General features: G+C 52.7%; 1 protein-coding gene and 2 non-coding genes across 6 annotated transcripts; all 3 read left to right on the plus strand.

The window, feature by feature from the left end:
- Positions 1-548: 548 nt before the first annotated feature.
- Positions 549-17,434, plus strand: Tnpo2 (transportin 2). 4 transcript variants are annotated; one of them, XM_076847467.1, is made up of 26 exons: positions 549-589; positions 1,147-1,264; positions 3,431-3,542; positions 4,407-4,482; positions 4,563-4,712; positions 7,283-7,389; positions 7,489-7,622; positions 7,717-7,798; positions 7,873-7,995; positions 8,104-8,222; positions 9,332-9,392; positions 9,493-9,658; positions 9,863-10,015; positions 12,257-12,482; positions 12,684-12,855; positions 13,303-13,389; positions 13,465-13,572; positions 13,675-13,833; positions 15,095-15,182; positions 15,361-15,459; positions 15,934-16,029; positions 16,338-16,443; positions 16,649-16,748; positions 16,825-16,899; positions 17,024-17,151; positions 17,229-17,434. In XM_076847467.1, exons 3-25 carry the CDS (start codon positions 3,444-3,446, stop codon positions 17,129-17,131), a joined length of 2,694 nt encoding a protein of 897 aa, XP_076703582.1. In that variant the 5' UTR covers positions 549-589; positions 1,147-1,264; positions 3,431-3,443; the 3' UTR covers positions 17,132-17,151; positions 17,229-17,434. The 4 variants fall into 4 exon arrangements, with proteins under 4 accessions (XP_076703582.1, XP_076703574.1, XP_076703565.1 ...); XM_076847459.1 differs by lacking the exons at positions 549-589; positions 1,147-1,264 and adding an exon at positions 1,841-1,965; XM_076847450.1 differs by lacking the exons at positions 549-589; positions 1,147-1,264 and having other exon boundaries at positions 3,413-3,542; positions 16,368-16,443.
- Positions 12,536-12,605, plus strand: LOC143384310 (small nucleolar RNA SNORD41). The gene has a single exon (XR_013089289.1). It is a non-coding gene; the product is annotated as a small nucleolar RNA SNORD41 (small nucleolar RNA).
- Positions 15,218-15,291, plus strand: LOC143384434 (small nucleolar RNA ZL2). The gene has a single exon (XR_013089318.1). It is a non-coding gene; the product is annotated as a small nucleolar RNA ZL2 (small nucleolar RNA).
- Positions 17,435-20,071: the final 2,637 nt, after the last annotated feature.

A 20,071-nucleotide genomic window follows, 5' to 3' on the forward strand; every position in this document is an offset into this window, starting at 1 on the left:
TGGGAAAAGCGACCTTGGCTTCAATTCCCATTAAAAGTAAATAAATAATAATAAAAACATAAAGTAGGGAAATTGTCCTGATTCAGCTTTCCAATTTTCAATCTGGGGACCACAGAGAGCCAACCATGTGGACCTATTTACCAAGGGCCACTCTGTTCTGCCCATACTCCCTTATTTGCACAGGACTGCTGGAAACTTGCCATATTAAAAGGAGGAGTTGAACATTAACAAATTGTCTCTTGCATCCCAAGCTTCCTCTTCATTTGACTCTTATCTGGGGCAGTGCCCTACCTTAATCAGAAAGCTCCCATAATTCGCACACTTCGTTGCATCACCCCAACCAATCCCAGCCTCAAATTTCATTCTCAACATCCATCTCAGTGGGATTCCAGACTCCGCCCTACAGACCTCCCAAAAGCCCCCTACCGCCGGGCTTTTGATTCTTACCTAGCGCATTAAAGGCTGCTCTGGCGCTTGGCACCATGGGATTTGTAGTTCTAGGGCTCACAGACTGGGACTTTGCACATGCGTTGTTGGTGGCTTCCGCACGTATCTCCAGACCTGTTTCTTCCCAGTTGAACTGGCTACGGTGTGTATCCTTGCTTCTCCTTTCTCTTTAGGGAGTTTTCCTTCGCTCTCGGAGCGAAATTAGGTGTAAGCTGGCGCTCCCCTAGCCAGGAAGGCCATAATACTTTCTTTTCATGAATGAACAGAGCTGGGATGAGTTTTCCTACGGGAAGTAGGCTAACTACTGTCGCTTCAGGTTGGGGCAAACATTGATCTGTGTCTCTCCTGAAAGTCAGATAGTCTCTCAGGGGAGGGCTAGTCCTTTGGAATTAGAGCCTTGGTTCATCCGGTAAATATTGGTTTAGGGAGTGGTCGAATACAGCATACAGCCAAAGAATGGCCTTGAGCCTCACGGGGTAAAAAAACACGCTTTAAAAGAACAGTTTATGGCTTGCCAGGTAATGCTTAACTTGGACTATCTCTAATGGAGCAAACTATTCTTATACACATTTGACGGATGGGGAAAACTGAAGCCCCGAGTGGCAGGAGGTCGCCCATCTTGATATCCGCAGGGCCAGGAGGGGAAGGAAACCTGACAGCTTCCAGGGTCTCCAGCTCTTTGTAACGCTTTGCTCTCAGGAGGAAAAACAGTGCCCTGCTGTCTTCAGATGGAGCATGGATCACGAAGATTTCTTCTTCATGACCCTGCTCTTGCCTAAATTTCTTGGGCAAGGGATTTCATCTCCTTCATCTTCAGGTAGGGAAAAGAATTAGGCCTCCTGTTGTACTTATTTTACTAATTTTATTTTATTTAAAAATTTATATCTTTTTTTGTCTCCTTGTAAAAATTGTCACACAGATTGAAAATAAATAGCGCAGAATGGGGCGGCGGCCTCTGTAGGAACTCGGCGCGTGTCAGGCTCTTTTTCTTTGTCTCTGGAGTAAAAAGTTCACTCCAGACTCAGTCCCTTTTTTTTTTTTTTTTCCCGCATGAAGGGTACTCCCCCTGGATGGGGGGCGGAGAAAGAGGAACAATTAAGTTTTTAGGGAGATGATAAGGGCGCAGTTGACTCCCGACCGAAGGGTTCCGGGTTCATCATGCTAAAGTCTACATGCACTACCAATTCCTGGCTCCTGCAAAGGGCGGCAGTCAGAAGGGTGTGAGATGCTGAGAAAACGAGACGCTCGGAAGACTAATTGGCCAGAGAGGCTTAGAGGCGGCAACTCTTCCGTCACGTGACCCGGCCTTGGCCTGGCCAGGGTCTCCCTAGTGCTCGGTCACGTGTGGTGGCTGTGCATTCCGATTGGTGCGCCCGGACCAGTTTGAACGGAGTACGGAAGCCGCAACGGTTCATCTACGACCGCGTTTTTTTTATTCCTTCTCTTTGGCTCCCTCCTTCCGCGCGAGTCTCAGGAGAAGCCGCAGCACTAGGCGCCGCTGCTGCCGCTCGGGGCCCGGTAAGTGGCCTCACTCAAAGCTGGACCCGCTTGGCTCTGGCTTGCGTTCACCCCCGCCGGGCTCTGGGCCTGCGCTGCGCGTGGCCCGGGCGTCGGGGCCGCGCCCGACCGGGAAAGGCCGGGAACCCGGTTGGGCCCGATCGGCTAGGCAGGGAGATCGGGCCGGGCGGGGGAGGGGGAAACCGAGTCGAGCTTTGGGGGTGGGGCCTCGGAGCCGGGCCAGGTTGGGGTTCCGCGAGAAACGGGCCAGTGGGGCGGCTGGGGTCGGGCTGGAGGGGATCTGATTGGGGAAGCGTCTGGGGGCTGCTTAGGGCCTGATTGGGGGACGTCGTGAGGATCGGGTGTGTGTGGGGGCCTGTTTCGGCGGGGCTTGGTGGGTCTGATTGAGGGAGGCCGTATTGAAAGTTGGGGGGGGCTTGTTGAGTTTGGTAGGGAGGGCCGTCAGTCTTAGGCCTAGAGGGCTGTGCTGGGTGTGACTGGGAGGCGTCGCTGGGATCCGTTGAGGGGAATGCTCCGGGGGGAGTTCGGCCAGGCCTAATAGGGGGGAGCTGTAGGGGTTTTCCGACTTGAACTGGTGGGGGGCTTGGCGAAACTTGATTGGGGGAGGCAGCAGAGATCCGTCAGCAGGGCTTACTGCTGACTGGGGCAGAGGGTGGGAGGGAGAGAAGCTTGGCCAGACCTGATTGGGGCTGGCGACGGGGACGGGTGCAGGGGGCTTCTGTCGCGGGTTGGGCGAGCTTGGCTGGCTCTCATTCGGAGGCAGCGGAGACCTATCTCAGCATTGCTTTGGGCCTGATTAAGGGGAACCACTGGAACGGGTCTGGCTTGTCCGGGAAAGGGGGCGTCTGGCGTCTGCTGAGCTTGAAGTACCGGGTTAGAGGAGGCGGCAGGAATCTTAGGCAGGATCGGAGCACTTTGGACGGTGCACCTGGGGAAGCTCAGGGATCAGACCGGGCAGGAGGCAGCCGGGATCTGGCCGAGCTTGTGGGCCTGGTTTCGGGAGGAGAATCTTCAGGGACTGTGCTTGCACCGGGGACACCACGGGGGCCGGAGCACTATCACGGTCTGGGGCGGGGCCCCTGGATGTGGAAGCGTCTGGGTCCTCGCCCAGCGGCTGCGAGGGAGGCGGAAGCCTTAGGTCCCGCAGCCGGGGGCGGCAGCGGCATGGGTCACCGTGGGAAGAGGGCTCCACCTTGGGTCCGATGAGGATCCGCCGGGCCCCGCCGCCGCCTCCCATAGCACGCTTTCATATTCCCCCACCCGCGCTCCCAAGCCCGCGACTGCGCGGCCGAGGATGGCGCAGCTGGCGGGGACCCCGCACTTGGGCAGGTGTGGATCGGCGGCCTCCGCCTGTCCGCCGAGGGCGCTCCCGTCGTCATGCGTCTGCCCCTGCCTCAGGGGCTCAACCCGGGTCTCACACCGAGACCCAGAGACCCAGCGCTGACCCAGGCCCCTACCCCTGCAGCTCGCCTTGCGCCATGGACTGGCAGCCAGACGAGCAGGGCCTGCAGCAGGTCCTGCAGCTGCTCAAAGACTCGCAGTCGCCTAACACGGCCACTCAGCGCATCGTACAGGATGTATCCTTCCTTCCTTCCGGGGCTGGGGGAACCTTGCAGATGTCTGCAGTTTCTGAAGGCCAGAGAAGGAGGGGCCCATTTCCTGACACCCCTCTCCCTGCCCCCTGCATTTTCTGATGTGCAAAAAGAGCATGGCTTGGACAAAGAAGCAAGGATTGAGTGCCTCTGTTCATTCCCAGAGCTCAGGGATTGTTATGGAAAATAATGAAAATACCTAATGTTCTTCAAGCACTTAACTATTAAAGTAGTTGCTGTTATGTCCATCTTGTGGACAGGGATGTTGAGGCTTAAGAGAGGCAAAAGAACTTCAGGGTCAAAGCTCACAACCAGTGGGGAGCCAGGATGGGAAGTTCAGCCTTTTCAGATTTGATTTCATCCTGTCCTGCCAGAATGGGAAGATAAGTCTTTAAAACATTAAGAAGTTTCATGTGAAAATTTGGGTTCTTTTTTTTTTCCTTTTTGCCATGCTGGAGATCTTGAACCCAGGGCCTTGTGCAGGGAGTGTTCTGCCACTTAGACATACCTCCAAGACCCCCGCCCCCCTTTTAAAGCAGGCAACATTGAATGCTAAGGAGCAGAGCTGAGTAATAGCTGCCTCCCTTGTCAGATTGGGATTCTCCAGCCCTCTCCTATTCTGCCAGGGTCTTTAGGAGTGGCTGGGGAGCTGGGGCATCCACTCTGGTCCATGTGTGCGTTTGATAGCCTGAAATGCTCTGAGCTGCTCTGGACACAGGGGTTGATGAGTGGGATCCCAGGGGCTGGTGGCCTGGTCCCCTCAGTCACTTATGTCCTCAGCTGTGTGGCAGCGAGGGGGCTCTGCCTAGGGAAGGCCCCTGTCTCCCAAGACCCTTAACAGCCTGGCAGAAACTCAAACAACTTAACCAGTTTCCTGACTTCAACAACTACCTTATCTTCGTCCTGACCAGACTCAAATCAGAAGGTATGCTGTATGTGCCCCTCCATGTGAGCCACACCCCACCTTACCCCCATGGCTCCCTGAACCTCAGCCTCTCCCCACAGATGAGCCCACCCGTTCTCTCAGTGGACTCATTCTTAAGAACAACGTGAAGGCACATTACCAGAGCTTCCCGCCCCCTGTGGCTGACTTCATCAAACAGGAGTGTCTTAACAACATTGGTGACGCCTCCTCGCTCATCCGAGCCACCATCGGTGAGAAGGGGCAGTGGGGGCTCTGGGTCAGAAGCTGCTCAGCGTGTTCAGGGTGCTGTTCACTGAATGCTCTGTGGCTCTACTGTTACCACTGCTATTTGACAGGTGAGGAAATGGAGGCACTGAGATGATAAGGGAGTTGCCTGGTAAGTAGCAGAACTGGGAAACAAACCCAGGCAGTGCAGGTCCGTGTTCTGGAACCATTCCCTCTGGAAACGGCCAGCCGTTCTTGTTTTGGAGATAAGTGACTTGGTGTTCAAAATTTTGGGCTAAGCACTTGGGATCTAGCTTCCCTGCCCTTGTGGAGACAGCCATTAGCTGACTTTCACCAGTCGTGGTTCAGATGCAACATGAATTAGTTAATATTGGCCCTTCCTGATGCCTGGCAGATTGCCTCAGGAAGTTAAAGAGGGCTGGATAGGAACTAATTGGAGCCCTTTTCCCTTAAGGCTTTTCACTACTGATAAATACATTTGTTCCTCTAAGAAGGTGTTTTGTGGGCTGGGGTGTAGCTCAGTAGTTGAGCATAGGCAAGCTCACATGAGGCCCTGGGCTCCACCCTAAGGACTGCAGAGCTAAAGAAATTTTAAAGAAAATTTATAGGACTATTTCAAAGGAAAAGACAGATTTACTTATGCTAAAGGGAAGAAAATCTTCAAAATAAATGCAACAATAACAAGAAAATAGTACTAGCTATATGGGCCTATCAGAAGTGCTGCTCTCATGGCTTCCTGCCTCTACAGAAGTAGCTCTTACCTCTTCAGCTCCCACTCTGAGCTAAGCAGAAGGATCTGGACTTCCTAAGCTCATTCTAGGTACCAGGCTCTGCTCTCAGTACTGTTGGTCCTCCAGATCCACAGGTTCCATATCTGCATATTCAACCAACTGTGATTCGAAAATGTCTGGGGGAAAAAAATTGCACCTGTACTGAATATGAACAGACATTTTTTTCCTGTCATTATTTTCTAAATAATACAGTATTGCAACTATGTACCTAGCATTGGTATTCTGTTAGATATTTAAAGTGTATGTACTAAGTATCTTTTTATGAGTGCTGGTAATTGAACCCAGGGGCACTTTAGTACTGAGCTACATCCCCAGTCCTTTTTATTTTTTATTTTGAGACAAGGTCTTGCAGAGTTACCAAGCTTGACCTTGAACTTGAGATCCAACTGCCTCAGCCTCCCAAATAGCTGGGATTATAGGTGTGTGCCTGGCTGTGTAAAAGTATTATATCCAAATATTACACCATTTTCTATAAGGGACTTGATTTTGGTGTCCCTGAGATGTCCTGGAACCATTTCCTCATAGGATGACTACAACTAAATCATTGATGATTCCTAATAGTCTTAGGAGGCTGGTGGCTGTCTTTTTGTTTGTTTGCTTTTTGTTTTTGTTTTTTTTTCATGGTACTGGGGATTGAGCCCAGGGCCTCAAAATACTTGGACAAGCCCTCTATCCCTGAGGTACACCCCCAGCCCTTTTTATTTTATTTTGAGACAGGGTCTTGCTGAGTTGCCCAGGCTGGCCTTGAACTTGGGATCCTCCTGCGGCAGCCTCCTGAGTAGCTGGAATTACAGGCGTGCTCTACTGCACCCGGCTCAGGCTGATGCTGATGCTGATGTTCTTTATTTCCATCGAGGGCAAAGAATGGAGGCACAGAGAGGTTAGGTGATGTGGTCAAGGTCACACTGCCAGATGGGGAACTGGGACTGCATCATGGGCTGCCATCAGTGTCCTTTATGAACCCACCTTTCTCAAATCATGAGTCCAGCAGTGAGCCTTCTGCCCTTGGGAGACACTGCCATCTTGTGGCATTAAATGCTCATCTTCCTTGACAGCAACAGTATTCAGCTCGACACCAGGACCCCTCCACTGCCCTCAGGGCTCTATAGTTGCTGCGATTTGCTCTTTGATTTCTGACAGGCAGTAGAGCCCTCCCTGTGGCCACAAGGCCTTGCATGACTTGTTACTGTCATCTCTGTCCTCACCTCTTCTCATACTTTCCCCATTGCTCTCTGTTCTGATCCCTTCTGTGAGCACATTAGGCCATAACTCTCCTGGGACCTTTGCCCGTCCCTCTTCCTGGGATGCTTTCCCCCCAGGTACCAGGAGGCCTTCTTTCTGACCCACTTCACCTCCCTTAGCTTGTTACTCACACGTCACCACCTCGAAGCTGAGCGTGGTGGCACACACTTGTAATCCCAGCTTCTCAGGAATCTGAGGCAGGAGAATCACAAGTTTGAGGCCAGCCTGGGCACCTTCCCTGTCTCAAACTAAAAGGGACTAGGGATGAAGAGTGCCCTGGGTTCAATCCTCAGTATTGAAAAATAAATAAATAAATGAAACCCACCTCAGTGAGGCCTGCTCTGACCACCCAGTTGCTCCCCTCCCTTTCAGCCCTTGTATGTGGTTTCCCAGTATTTTACTGGGAAAAAATGTGGTAGAGCCATGGAGGGCTTCTGTGGGATAGTTTAGGGAAAGCCAGTGAATGACTGCCTGGTGGCTAAGGGAGGGGTCCCTGCGGGCCCTCACCCAGCCTGAGGCCGCCTCCTTTTCCCTCTGTCCAGGTATCCTCATCACCACCATTGCTTCCAAGGGAGAGCTGCAGATGTGGCCTGAGCTGCTGCCCCAGCTGTGCAACCTGCTCAACTCCGAGGATTACAATACCTGTGAGGTAGGTGATGAGCTGTGGCCAGCCCAACCAGAGACCTAGGCCTAGCCTGCAACCCACACTCATATCTCTATTCCTCTCCTCTCCTCTCCTCTCCACCAGGGAGCATTTGGAGCCCTGCAAAAGATCTGTGAAGACTCCTCTGAGCTCCTGGATAGTGATGCTCTCAACAGGCCCCTGAACATCATGATCCCTAAGTTTCTGCAATTCTTTAAGCACTGCAGTCCCAAGATCCGGTGGGCGTGGCTCCCCAGGGCATCTGAGGGTCTTGGAGTGTGTGGGCTGGCCAGACCCCAGACCCGGGTGACCCACATCTTTGCACCCTGCTAGGTCCCATGCCATTGCCTGTGTGAACCAGTTCATCATGGACCGGGCGCAGGCGCTGATGGACAACATTGACACCTTCATTGAGGTGCGCTGCTGGGCAGGGGTTGGGCAGGAAGTGGCCCGAGGTCTCCAGGCAGCTGACCCCCCCCTTCCCTGCAGCACCTGTTTGCCCTGGCTGTGGATGATGACCCTGAGGTGCGGAAGAATGTGTGCCGTGCCCTGGTGATGCTTCTAGAAGTGCGGATTGATAGGCTCATCCCCCACATGCACAGCATTATCCAGGTGTGCATGGCCAAGGCCAGTGCAGATGGGCAGGTGGGCAGCTGGCATGGGGACTGGGGAGCCACCTGCAATTGGGCTAGGTCTCAGCTTCTCCCCCACTTGCTCCAGTACATGCTGCAGAGGACCCAGGACCACGACGAGAATGTGGCCCTCGAGGCTTGTGAGTTCTGGCTGACGCTGGCCGAGCAGCCTATCTGCAAGGAAGTCCTCGCCTCCCATCTGGTCCAGTGAGTGTTGTTGCTCCCACCCTGTCACACTCTAGCCTCCACCCCTTGCTGTACCTGTGCCTTCCCTTCTGGTCGGTCACCTCCTGAGCTTGTCCCAGTTCACGTCCTCTGTGTGTATTTACTTTCATGCCTATCTAAGACTGTAGCTTTAAGGACTTAAAAAAATTAGATTGATAAGACAAAAAAAGAAGCCTGGATCCTGGATCCAGGTGTCTGTCGGAAGGCATCTCTCTGGTCTCAAATCTGATCTTTCTGCATTGGGCTTTATCCTCAGGCATGACCTCAAGGATTGTTGTGGTTTTCTACATCTTTTTAGCTTAGGAAATTCTTTTAAGTAGTATCTTTAACAAAAGTCTTAGAGCTGACCCTTTTTGTTTAATTTTCTCAGTTCTGGGGATTGAATCCAGGGGCTCTCTGCCACTGTACGTCCCCAGACCTTTTTACTTTTTCACTGGAGGCAGGGTCTGGCTGTGTTGCTCAGGCTGACCTGGAACTTGCCATCTTTCTGCCTCAGCCTCCTCCCCAGGGTTGCAGGTGTGTGCCACTGTCTGGCTAATGAGCTTAACCCTGAATCACTGTGTTGATATGGGGAGGCTGTGGGGCTGGGCCGAGAGGGGTGGCTTCTGGGGAGTGATGTGACACCCTCGGGGAATAGGATGAGAAGGTTCTAGAAGAGTCTGCAATTCCAGCTCCAGTTGAGGGACCATTCACTCTGCCTTTCACTTTCCCAGTGTGGCCTGGACTCAGCTATCTTAGGGAGGTGCCCAGGGCCTGAGTCACATGACCATACCTTATCACATGATAAGGACCAGGTACTCTTGTAAGATTCTCAGTGTGTTTAGGGGTCTGGAATGGCCCTGGGTGGCCAGATCCAAGCCAAAGCTTTCCTGTGGAGCCAAGGAGGTATCACCTAACCATGGTGGCTGAAACTAGGTTGGGATAATTCCCCACAGGGAAATGAATGGCTGCAGGATGCACAAGTATCTGCATGCTTGGCAATGTCTGCCCCTTGATAGATGCTGCTGCCCACACCTCTGCCGCCTCCTGCCCAGGCTGTGTGCCCCTGATGAGGGTCCCTGCACTATGACAGACATCCTCTCTCCTGACAGGTTGATCCCCATCCTGGTCAATGGAATGAAGTACTCAGAAATTGACATCATCCTGCTCAAGGTCTGTCTGGGTCTGTGTGCTGCTGAGTGTGGGATGTAGGGCAGAGGCGTTGGCTGGGTTTCCCCCATGGTGCTGAGTGGTCTGCTGGCCTTGTCCCCAGGGGGACGTGGAGGAGGATGAGGCAGTCCCTGACAGCGAGCAAGACATCAAGCCACGCTTCCACAAATCACGAACAGTGACGCTGCCCCATGAGGCCGAGCGACCTGATGGTTCTGAGGATGCAGAGGATGATGACGACGATGATGCTTTGTCCGACTGGAATCTGAGTGCGTGCGTGGCTCGGCCGGCCCTGGGGGTGAGGTGGCAGGCCCTGGGATCCCTCTCTGAAAGTGACAAGATGCTGATGCAGGCAGATCATGAAGAACTTACCATGATCTCATTGGGGAGACTGACCCCCACCCCAGTCAAGCAGGGTCAGCCTCCCGCACATTGAGTATTCCTCATCCCATCCCCCAATTGTCCGCCCTCAGGGAAGTGCTCAGCGGCTGCCCTGGATGTCCTCGCCAATGTCTTTCGGGAGGAGCTGCTGCCTCACCTCCTCCCACTGCTCAAGGGCCTCCTGTTCCACCCTGAGTGGGTGGTCAAAGAGTCAGGCATCCTGGTGCTGGGCGCCATCGCTGAGGGTGAGTCCTCTGTCCACCCTCATCCTGGGTGTGCCCCCTGGCTTGTCCATACTTCCTGCACATTGGCCAGAGTCTGGGACTGGATACAGCACTGACAAGGCCTGCTCAGCATTCTTCAGACCCCTCTAGAGTCCCAGTCATCCCCTTGGCCTGTGGTCACACAAGGAATCTCCAAAACCCTAACATGCATTCTCTCCAGCAGGCAGGTCAGCGATGTTGTAAGTGTAATTGCAGCAGTTGCAGCTGTGACAGCAGGTACCTCTGCAGTGCTTCTCTCACAGTAGGGCCACCCAGGCTGGGTCCCCATCAATGAACTTGCCCAATTACCACCATCTGCTGAAGTGCGTGCCAGAACCCCAAGTTCATAGATGGGGAAAATGAGGGTCACAGAGATGACCATACCACCATTTCCCTGCTGTCACCCAGGTGCATCAGAATGTCACACCTGATCCTGGCTGCGAGACTATCCTGACAAAAATGGAAGGGCTCAGTGGTGGACACAAAGCATGGCAGTCTGATGCAGGTGTCATGTGTGACCACGTCAGCAAACAGAGCTGTCCTAAACACTTCAAACATGGGAGCAGGAACTCTCAAGCTAGAGAGCTTTTAAATTTTTTCTGAGGAGGGCAAGGGGTGGAGCTCAGTGATAGGGCACTTGCCTGGCATATGAGAGGCCTGGGGTTCCAACCCCAGCACCAAAAAAATGTTTTTATTTTTTTCCTAAGAAAAGGTTTCTGGGCACTGCATCCCGTGTTAATAGGATTTGTCATTTTCAAAACAATGTACTTGTATGTTAGGTGCATTTCATGTTGATGGGGAAGACAAAACTAGAGGAGGTGGTGCCAGGCTGGTAAGAACAAATCTTATGTGTTTGATAATTGGGGGGATAAGTTATTCTTAGTGTTCTGTTGAGGTAAGAAAGTGGTGCTCTGCCTGGTATGGTGGCACACCTTATAATCTCAGCAACTTGGGAGGGATAAATTTAAAATAAATTAAAAAAAATAAAGGTCCATCAACTAAAAAAAAATATGAAAGGGGAGAATGAATGAATGTAAGATTACTTTGAAAGCCAAATCACTAAATAAAGAAAGAAAAAATAAATAAATAGGGCTGGGGTTGTGGCTCAGTGATGGAGTGCTTACCTAGCATGTGTGAGGCACTGGATTCGAACCTCAGCACCACTTTAAAAAATGAATAAAATAAAGGTATTGGGTCCATCTACAACTATAGATAGATAGATAGGTAGGTAGGTAGGTAGATAAAACTGCTGGAGATGTAGCGCAGTAATAGAGCACCCCTGGGTTCGATGCCACATATACACTAAATGTGATCCTCATGTCTTTTTTGTGGTATGGGAATTGAACCCAGGTACATTCCCCCTGAGCTATATTCCCCCAGCCCTTTATTATTTAAGACAGGGTCTCCTAAATTGCTGTGGCTGGCCTCCAACATGTGAGCCTCTTGCTTCATTCAAGTAGCTGAGATTATAGGCATCACGGTGTGCAGCTGATGCTTATGGTTTTTTGTTTTGTTTTGTTTTGTTTTTGTACCAGGGATTGAACCTAGGAATACTCCAACACTGAGCCACATCCCCAGCCCCCCTTTTTTTTTTTTTTTTTTTTGATATCTTATTTAGAGACAGGGTCTCACTGAGTTGCTTAGGGCCTCTCTAAATTGCTAAGGCTGGCTTTGAATCCATAATCCTCCTGCCTCAGTTTCCCAAGCCAGTGGGATTACAGGTATGCACCATCACATCCAGCTGATGTTCATGATTTTAAGAAAAGAGAAGGTGTGAAAGTATAGCTGAGTGATAGAGTACTTTCCTAGCACACTTGCCTAGTATGGTTTTCATTCCCATTATCAGAAAAAATTAGGGAAGATGAAGAGTAAAAGAAAATGCATAAACATCTAAGAATGGTTTCTTTCATGTGAGAAGTACTTCCCATCCGTCTGGATCCTTGGGCTGCCCCATAGAGCTGATGAGCTCAGCGGTCCTGTGGATCTTGAATTGATAAGTGACTGGATAACATGTCCCACAGATGCCATATACCTGCTCTGTCTCCCATCCTGCCCTTGCCTTTCTTAAGCTCTGTGAAATGACTCTGGGCCATTTATGAACCTTAGAGCCTCAGTTTCCTCACCTATCAGGTGGGGCTCATTCCTTCTTTCTATAAGGGTTGGTATGCCTGGGCCTAGCTGTGCTCAATCAAACCATCCCCTTTTGTCCCCTGATCCCTGTAGGCTGCATGCAGGGCATGGTGCCCTACCTGCCTGAGCTCATCCCACACCTCATCCAGTGCCTATCAGATAAGAAGGCCCTGGTCCGCTCCATCGCCTGCTGGACATTGAGCCGCTATGCCCACTGGGTGGTCAGCCAGCCCCCAGACATGCACCTCAAGCCTCTGATGACAGAGCTGCTCAAGCGCATCCTGGATGGCAACAAGAGGGTGCAGGAGGCAGCCTGCAGGTGATCTTTAACCCCTGAGCTTGCAGCAACCCCCTCTTGGTCTCTTTGCTTTCTGGGAAGTGATGACACCTGTGACCGCTGACCTGGCCCTGATTTCTCTTGTATTCGTACTGGCTGATCCTATGTGCACCCTTCCCAACTGCATGACGAGTACCACATGCCAGGGTCCACTAAGCCCTCCACCCTGACCCCCTCCACCAGTGCCTTCGCTACCCTGGAGGAGGAGGCCTGCACAGAGCTGGTGCCCTACCTCAGCTACATCCTGGACACCCTTGTCTTTGCCTTTGGCAAGTACCAGCACAAGAACCTGCTTATTCTCTACGATGCCATCGGCACTCTGGCTGATTCTGTGGGCCACCATCTCAACCAGCCGGTGAGACCCCAGAGTAGCCCCCTACTCCCCATCCTGGTGCCCTTTGGCATCTGGTGACCTGGCGGCGACCCTTTGTCACACGCCAGGGATGTGGCCATGTCCGCAACAGGCAGACAGACCCACCTGGTCCCCACCCTCGCTCTGCTCCCAGTCTAGGGGGGAGACAGACAGTTTTGAGATAGCATGGTAAGTGCTGTGCTCCGGGAGTGCAGGGGCCTGTGGGAACCAGAGGTGCCAATCCAGGCTTCTGGGTGGGGGCAAGGGTTGAGAGGATAATGCTCTGGACAAACAGATGAGAACAAGAAGGGCCTCTGGCTGCATGGTGAGGCCTTGCAGAGCCCCGTGAGCCACGGCAGGAGTCCAGGTCTCATCATTCAGGTGACAGCCTTCTTTAAGTCACAGACCCCCACTCAACCCAGGGAGCCCAACTTCCCACTCCCCCTCCAGGAATATATCCAGAAACTGATGCCCCCGCTGATCCAGAAATGGAACGAGCTCAAGGATGAGGACAAGGACCTCTTCCCCCTGCTGGAGGTGAGTGGCTCAGGTCCCCTCCCCTAGGACCACTATCTCCTGCCCGAGTTCACCTCACCTCCTCTTCCCTGCCAGTGCCTGTCATCGGTGGCCACCGCTCTGCAGAGCGGCTTCTTGCCCTACTGTGAGCCTGTCTACCAACGTTGTGTCACCCTGGTGCAAAAGACACTGGCCCAGGCCATGGTGAGCATCCTCTACCCACTTACCCACCCATCAGCGCTGCTGCTGCTGCCCAGGCCCCAGCCTGTTCCCCTCACCCACCTCCCCACCCCCACCTATATCCAGATGTACACCCAGCACCCTGAACAATATGAGGCCCCAGACAAGGACTTCATGATTGTGGCACTGGACCTGCTCAGTGGACTGGCCGAGGGCCTGGGTGGCCACGTGGAGCAGCTGGTGGCCCGAAGCAACATCATGACATTGCTCTTCCAATGTATGCAGGTGGGTGATGCCCCAAGCAGGCCACACCCCATCCCTGCTATCCCCAAGGAGTGGCAGGGAAGCAGTCCTTTACCTGGCCAGTGACAACATTCAGTAGCCCATGTGGGCTTCCCTGGGGGACTCGGCCATAAGTTGTGCCACAGAACATCAGAGAAAGAGGGCCTTTAAAAAAGGCTCTGAGCCAGGCATGGTGGTGCATGTCTGTGATCCCAGTAACATGGGAAGCTGAGGCAAGAGCACTGTAGGTTCCAGTCCAGCCTGGGTAACTTAGCAAGACCCTATCTCAAAATAAAAGGGCCAGGATATAGCTAGGTGATATAGCATCCATGGTTTAATCCCTAGTCCCACTAAAAAAGAAAAAATGGCAAACAAGGGTGGGGGCATAGCTCTGGTAGAGTGCAGCTGGGTTCAATTTTCAGTACCGAGGAAAAAAGAATTGAAAGCACACATCCTGCCCCGCACACACACCCAAGAACATTCTTGGTATTTCTAGGTGACATCTACAAAAATGTCAGTGATATGCAAATAGTTGGTTAAATTGAACTGTTTAAGAAAGGATGTCAAGGAAAACATTCTGTGTATGTTTAGTCCACTTGGATTTTTTTAGTTGTGGTGGTGGTGCTGGGGATGGAACCTAGGGCCTCAAGCATGTTAGGCAAGTGTTCTACTATTGAGCCATATCCACACTCTGAAAGGGGACAAGAGCATGGGACTAGTGCTAGGCGCGGTGGTGCACACCTATAATCCCGGCAGCTCAGAATGCTGAGATAGGAGGATGGTGAGTTCAAAGCCAGCCTCAGCAAAAGTGAGCTGTTAAGTAACTCGGTGAGACCCTGTCTCTAAATAAAATAAATCCCCAGTAGCCCCCCACACACAAAAAAAAAAGAGCAGGAGACTAGAGCGGTTAAGGGATAGCATTGAGCAATGGCACATTCCCGTCACCCCAGCTATTCAGGAGGCTGAGGCAGAAGGATTATAATGAGTTTTTTTTGTTGTTGTTGTTGTTGTTGTTTTGTGGATCTTGACCCAGGGTGCTATACCACTGAGCCATATCCCCAGCCCTTTTAATTTTGGAAGGATCTCACTAAATTGCTTAGGACCTCAACTAAATTGCTGACAGTTTAGTATCTCAAAATAAAAATGGCTAGAGGTAAAGCTCAGTGGGAAACTCCCCTTATTCCCATCTCCAGTATTAAATAAAATAAGGAAAAATCAGTGTTCAGGGCCAGGATGTACTACACTGTCCCTTCTCCTGCTCCAGGACTCAATGCCTGAGGTCCGACAGAGCTCCTTTGCCCTCCTGGGAGACCTCACCAAAGCCTGCTTCATCCATGTCAAGCCCTGTATTGGTAAGTCACTGCCCTCAACCTGTGACCCCAGCCCTGGCCTCAAGTGATGGAGACACACTGTGGGAGAACCGTGACCGTACTGGGATGTGTTCGTACTGTCTGATGGGCTTGCCCAGCTAGTTGCAGGAGCTTACCGTGGCTGGCCTTCCTTCTCAGCACTCCTGTTTCTCTCCACCAGCTGAGTTCATGCCCATCCTGGGCACCAACCTGAACCCTGAATTCATCTCTGTCTGCAACAATGCCACGTGGGCCATCGGGGAGATCTGCATGCAGATGGGTGAGTGCCCTGAAAGAGGGCAGGCCGGCCATGTCTCCTCATGGAACTGCTCTGGGTTTCCCTTGGGGTTGGAGCCAAGTGGCTGAAAAATCATTTGTGATTTGCTTTCCCGAAAGGGCGGGACAGGAGGGCTGTTTGTATTGGACTGTGTTATGTAGTTGCTGAAAGCCCTATTGGATTGGTTGGGTGACTTTGGCCTCTTTTCCTGAAGGAGTACTGGGTGGTGTGGTGTCATCATGGAATTCAGTGGTGACTGCAGGGGAGCCTCTGGTGTTTGGAGGATGTGGGTCTGTCTCTGGTTGACCATGATTCTGAGCTGAGGAGCAGCAAGAGAAGGGCCTTTGTGCCCTCAGCAATTGTGGTTGGCCAGTCTAGGGATGGAACTGGGGTCAGTGAGGTAGAGGGGCCATACCTCTGATTGGCTCAGAGTGGGTGGAGTAGGCTGTGCAGGTTTCTGATTGGCTGCTTCCCTAGGGGCAGAGATGCAGCCCTATGTGCAGATGGTCCTCAGCAATCTGGTGGAGATAATCAACAGGCCCAACACACCCAAGACACTGCTGGAAAACACAGGTGGGTGCCAGGCCTGGGCCACTGCCCCTTGCCTTCCTCTTTGAGGTGGGGTTCTGCACTGGGAAGGGAGCCATTGAAAATCTTGGGAAAGAAACCAGGAGGGGTGTCTGGTATCTAGAAAGGGGTTCTGGGAGAAGCCCAAGAAAAATGCTGGCCTCAGGGAGACCTTGGAAGAGATCCAGGCTGGGCCATGCTTAGGGGCCCAGGCTGGCTGCAGGAGCCATTCCCTTGGGGCCCATGGGGCGGGGCTCGGTGCCTCGTACCAGAGGCCCCGCCACGTACCGTCCCGGGGCCACTCGGGGTTGCAGGTCGCCTGACGAGTCCCTCTGCCATTCCAGCCATCACCATTGGCCGCCTGGGCTACGTGTGCCCACAGGAGGTGGCACCCATGCTGCAGCAGTTCATCCGGCCTTGGTGTGTGCCCTCCTGGGTGGGGCCTGGGCAGTGGGGTGGGTGGGACAGGCAGGCCTGACCACTTCCCTTGGCTGTGCCCCCGCCCTAGCTTACCCCCGACAGATGCATGACCCAGAGCTACCCCTGAGGCCCTGCTCCCCTGTCCCCCACTGTTGTACATTCAGCGCCAGTCCCCCCCTCTGACCCGCTGCCTACCTTCCTGCAGGTGCACATCCCTCAGGAACATCAGGGACAACGAGGAGAAGGACTCTGCCTTCCGGGGCATCTGCATGATGATTGGTGTCAACCCCGGGGGTGTTGTGCAGGTCGGGCAGCTGGGCTCTGAGGGCAGGGTGGGAGCTGGCTTGGGCGGTCCCTCACATGGGATCCGTCACGTTTCAGGACTTTATTTTCTTCTGCGACGCTGTAGCCTCCTGGGTGAGCCCGAAGGATGACCTTAGGGACATGTTTTATAAGGTGAGGCTCCAGCTCAGCCCTGATTCTTTCCTTGGAGAGGGTGGGAGCAATCTCTGGCCATAGGGGTACAAAGCCAAGTTTGGCTGTGCCCTAACCCTAACCCTTCACCCCTACCTCACCACAGATCCTCCATGGCTTCAAAGACCAAGTTGGGGAGGAAAACTGGCAGCAATTCTCAGAGCAGTTCCCGCCACTGCTCAAGGAGAGGCTGGCAGCCTTCTATGGGGTCTAGGCTCATGTGGAGACTGTCAGGTGAGTGAGTAGGTCTTGCCACCCAGAGCTGACTGGCCAAACCCACGCAGGCCCTGACCCTCCCTTTCCCCCTGCAGGTTTCTGTCTGCCTCATCGTCTGAGGGATTGCTGGGGAGCACGCTGCGTCCAGAAGTCGCTGTGCCCTGTTCCAGGGGGGTTAGGGAGGAGTGAGCGGGACCCATATCCAGACGCCTTCCCAGTCCGTCCAACCGTCCACTTGCCCCACTAGGCCTGTGTGGCCGGCGCTTGGGCAGGTGGGTGGGGCCTCCACGCTCATCCTACAAACAGGGAGGGGGGTGGGACTTCTTGGCAGGCAAGAGCCCCCAGGCTCTAATGGGGTCATCTCAGGCAGCCCACCTGGGCCAGCCACATGGGAGGGAGGAATCAACACAGCCGACTGAATCCGGCTTTGGATGAGGCGAGGGGATCGCAGGAGGGGAGGGGGGTCCTTGTAGAGACGCGTACACACACATGGCCACACGCATGTGCAGGCACCGCAGCCAGCCAGGCTGGGCCAGCAGCCCCACCATTTCCCCGACTGCATGGAGACAGTAGAATTAGTGAACCCCTGAGTTAAGCCGTACGGCCTTCCGTGTAACCTGCATCTAGAGTATAAGAAGCTTCCGCTGTTTTGCCGGAATCGGCGGTGATTGGGGAGGGCTGGGGGGGTTGGGGGAGCCTCAGCCGGGATGGGGGGAGGAAGATGGCCACTTTGAGGCCGCCCGGTCAGCACGCGCACGCTTTGGACCTGCTCCATACACTTCCCTGCCAGCTTCGTGGCAGCCTCAGCCAATGTGTCCCCATCTTAGTCCCATCCCAGCCAGCAGAGTGGGGACCACCAGAGTGGCCGGAGCTGGTCCGAACTCGCCATTTCGCTCCCTGTGCTCCCAGCACTGGCCTGGGGCGTTCCTTTCCTGAGGAGCTGGGACAGAGCTGCTAGTACCTAGCCCTGTGTCTCTTTTGGGAAGGAGCTTCAAGGGCAGGCTGGTTCTCTGCATTCCTGAGAACCCCCTGAAGTGAGTGGGGGTCTTTAACTGGTGATGATATTGGACAGAGGTTTATGCAAGAAATAACCCCAGAGCTTGGAGCAAGGGAAGGTGGAATGCCCCTAGCCCCCACTTTGTCCCTCTGGGACTTCCTGCTCATCACAGTGCCCAATGGGCTTAGACCCCACCAGACTGGGACAGCACTTCTATAGAGAACCTTCTCAGATTGGTTGAGGGTGCAGTCAAGGTGGGAGGGGGCTCCCCTGGAGAAGGGGGTACAGTTATTTCTGAGTTGGCTGGGAAACTGGGCCCTGCAGACCCCTTCACGTCATTTTTTTTTTCTTTCCTGCCTTCTACTACTTTGGGGGCCCCTTGTGTTTTGGGGTTTGACTGGAGTCCTATATCCTATGGCCTGTTCCATCTATCCCTCCAAGGCCCTGGATCCTACCCTGGCCAGGTGTCTTCTCAGATAGGGTCAGGCCCTACCTCTATTCCAAGGGGTACTTAGTGCACATTCCATAGTTGAGCTGTTCCTGCCCCCACCCCTACCCCTCCAAAACTTGAGCAGGTCTCTGGAAGCCATTTGTAAAAAAAAAAAAAAAAGAAAAAAAAAGAAAAAAGAAAAAAAGAAAAGAAAAAAAACTTTTTAATACCATTTAGTTTTCTGCTAATTCCACTTTGGAGCATCCTCCACTGAGTCTTGCGGTATATGGATGGATTGGCTGTCTGATGGAATTGCTAACCCCCTTTCCATCAAAGATGGGGGGCTCTAACCACCTTCAGGGAAGGGGAGCCTGGTTCTTTTACTTTTTCTTTTCTTTTATTCTTTTTTTTTTTTTTTTAAGAAAGCTATTTAATTTTTTAATTTATTTTTGGTTGGTTTTTGCACAATGAAGTTTCAGCTTCTCAACTTTATTCCCTGTCTAGGGCTGTGGACCCAGATTGGCCTTGATCCACAGTCCCTCTCCCCTTGCCCCAAGTCCCTCCTCACCCTCTTTTCCCTGCAGGCTCCCAGGTCTGTCCATTTGTTACCGTGCTGTGCTGGGGATTGGCGCCAAGGTGGCGTGAGATTCCACTTGTGTAGAACTTTGTTGAGTAAAGATCAGTTTCTTGTGAAACCTTTGGTCTCTAGTTTCTTGTGTCCTTGGCTTTGGTAGTGGAGGAGGGCCTGGGGTGCTTTAGAAATGGGAACAGAACTACAGTCAGGAAGTAATTGAGGGACCCAAAAAGTAAGAATTTTTTATTGCTTTCAGTACCGAGGGTGTTTATCACTGAATCACATCCCCAGGACTCCCACACAGTCTTTTAAATTAAAACACATTTCAGGGCAGGTTCTCATTAAATTGCTCAGGGCCTCATCAAGTTGCTGAGGCTGCCTTTGAACTCATGATCCTCCTGCCTCGGCTTCTGCCTCCGGAGTTATTGGGATTACAGGTATGCACCACCATCCCTGGCTTAAGCGTTAACTTGAAACCTCAACCCTGTTTTCTTCCTTATAAGATATAAGGATGAATGTGGAAAGGGAAAGCCTTGCTTAGGGTCTCACTAAATTCCTGAGGCTGTCCTTGATCTTGCAATCCTCCTGCCTCAGCCTCCAGAGTTGCTGGGATTACAATTCTTGTCTGTAGACAAAAATTGCTGTCCCAGGGGTGTACATTTGCAATCCCAGCTAATTAGGAGGCTGAGGTGGGAGGATTCCAAGTTAAAGGCCAGCTTGGCCAACATAGCAGGATTCTGTTTCAAAAACAAAAATCTCCAACAGGGTTTTGCTGGCCCAGCCCACCCGGTGGCCCTAGAGCACCAAAATGTTTCCTGGCTCCTTAGGTGTCATTCTTCAGGGCTGGGGTTGTGGCTCAGTGATAAATCGCTTGCTTATCACGCGTGAGGCAGGGGTTCCATCCTAAGCACCACATAAAAATAAAGAAAAAGGTAAT

Source organism: Callospermophilus lateralis, chromosome 1 (assembly GCF_048772815.1).
Source record: "Callospermophilus lateralis isolate mCalLat2 chromosome 1, mCalLat2.hap1, whole genome shotgun sequence".
NCBI classification, from domain to species: Eukaryota; Metazoa; Chordata; class Mammalia; order Rodentia; family Sciuridae; genus Callospermophilus; species Callospermophilus lateralis.

Bases quoted from the DNA above. Each gene is read 5' to 3' on its own strand.
- Tnpo2 (XM_076847467.1), top strand. From the start codon at position 3,444: ATGGACTGGCAGCCAGACGAGCAGGGCCTGCAGCAGGTCCTGCAGCTG. The intron at 3,543-4,406 runs GTATCCTTCCTT...ACAGCCTGGCAG, and splicing joins CTCAGCGCATCGTACAGGAT to AAACTCAAACAACTTAACCA. The intron at 9,393-9,492 runs GTCTGTCTGGGT...CCTTGTCCCCAG, and splicing joins TTGACATCATCCTGCTCAAG to GGGGACGTGGAGGAGGATGA.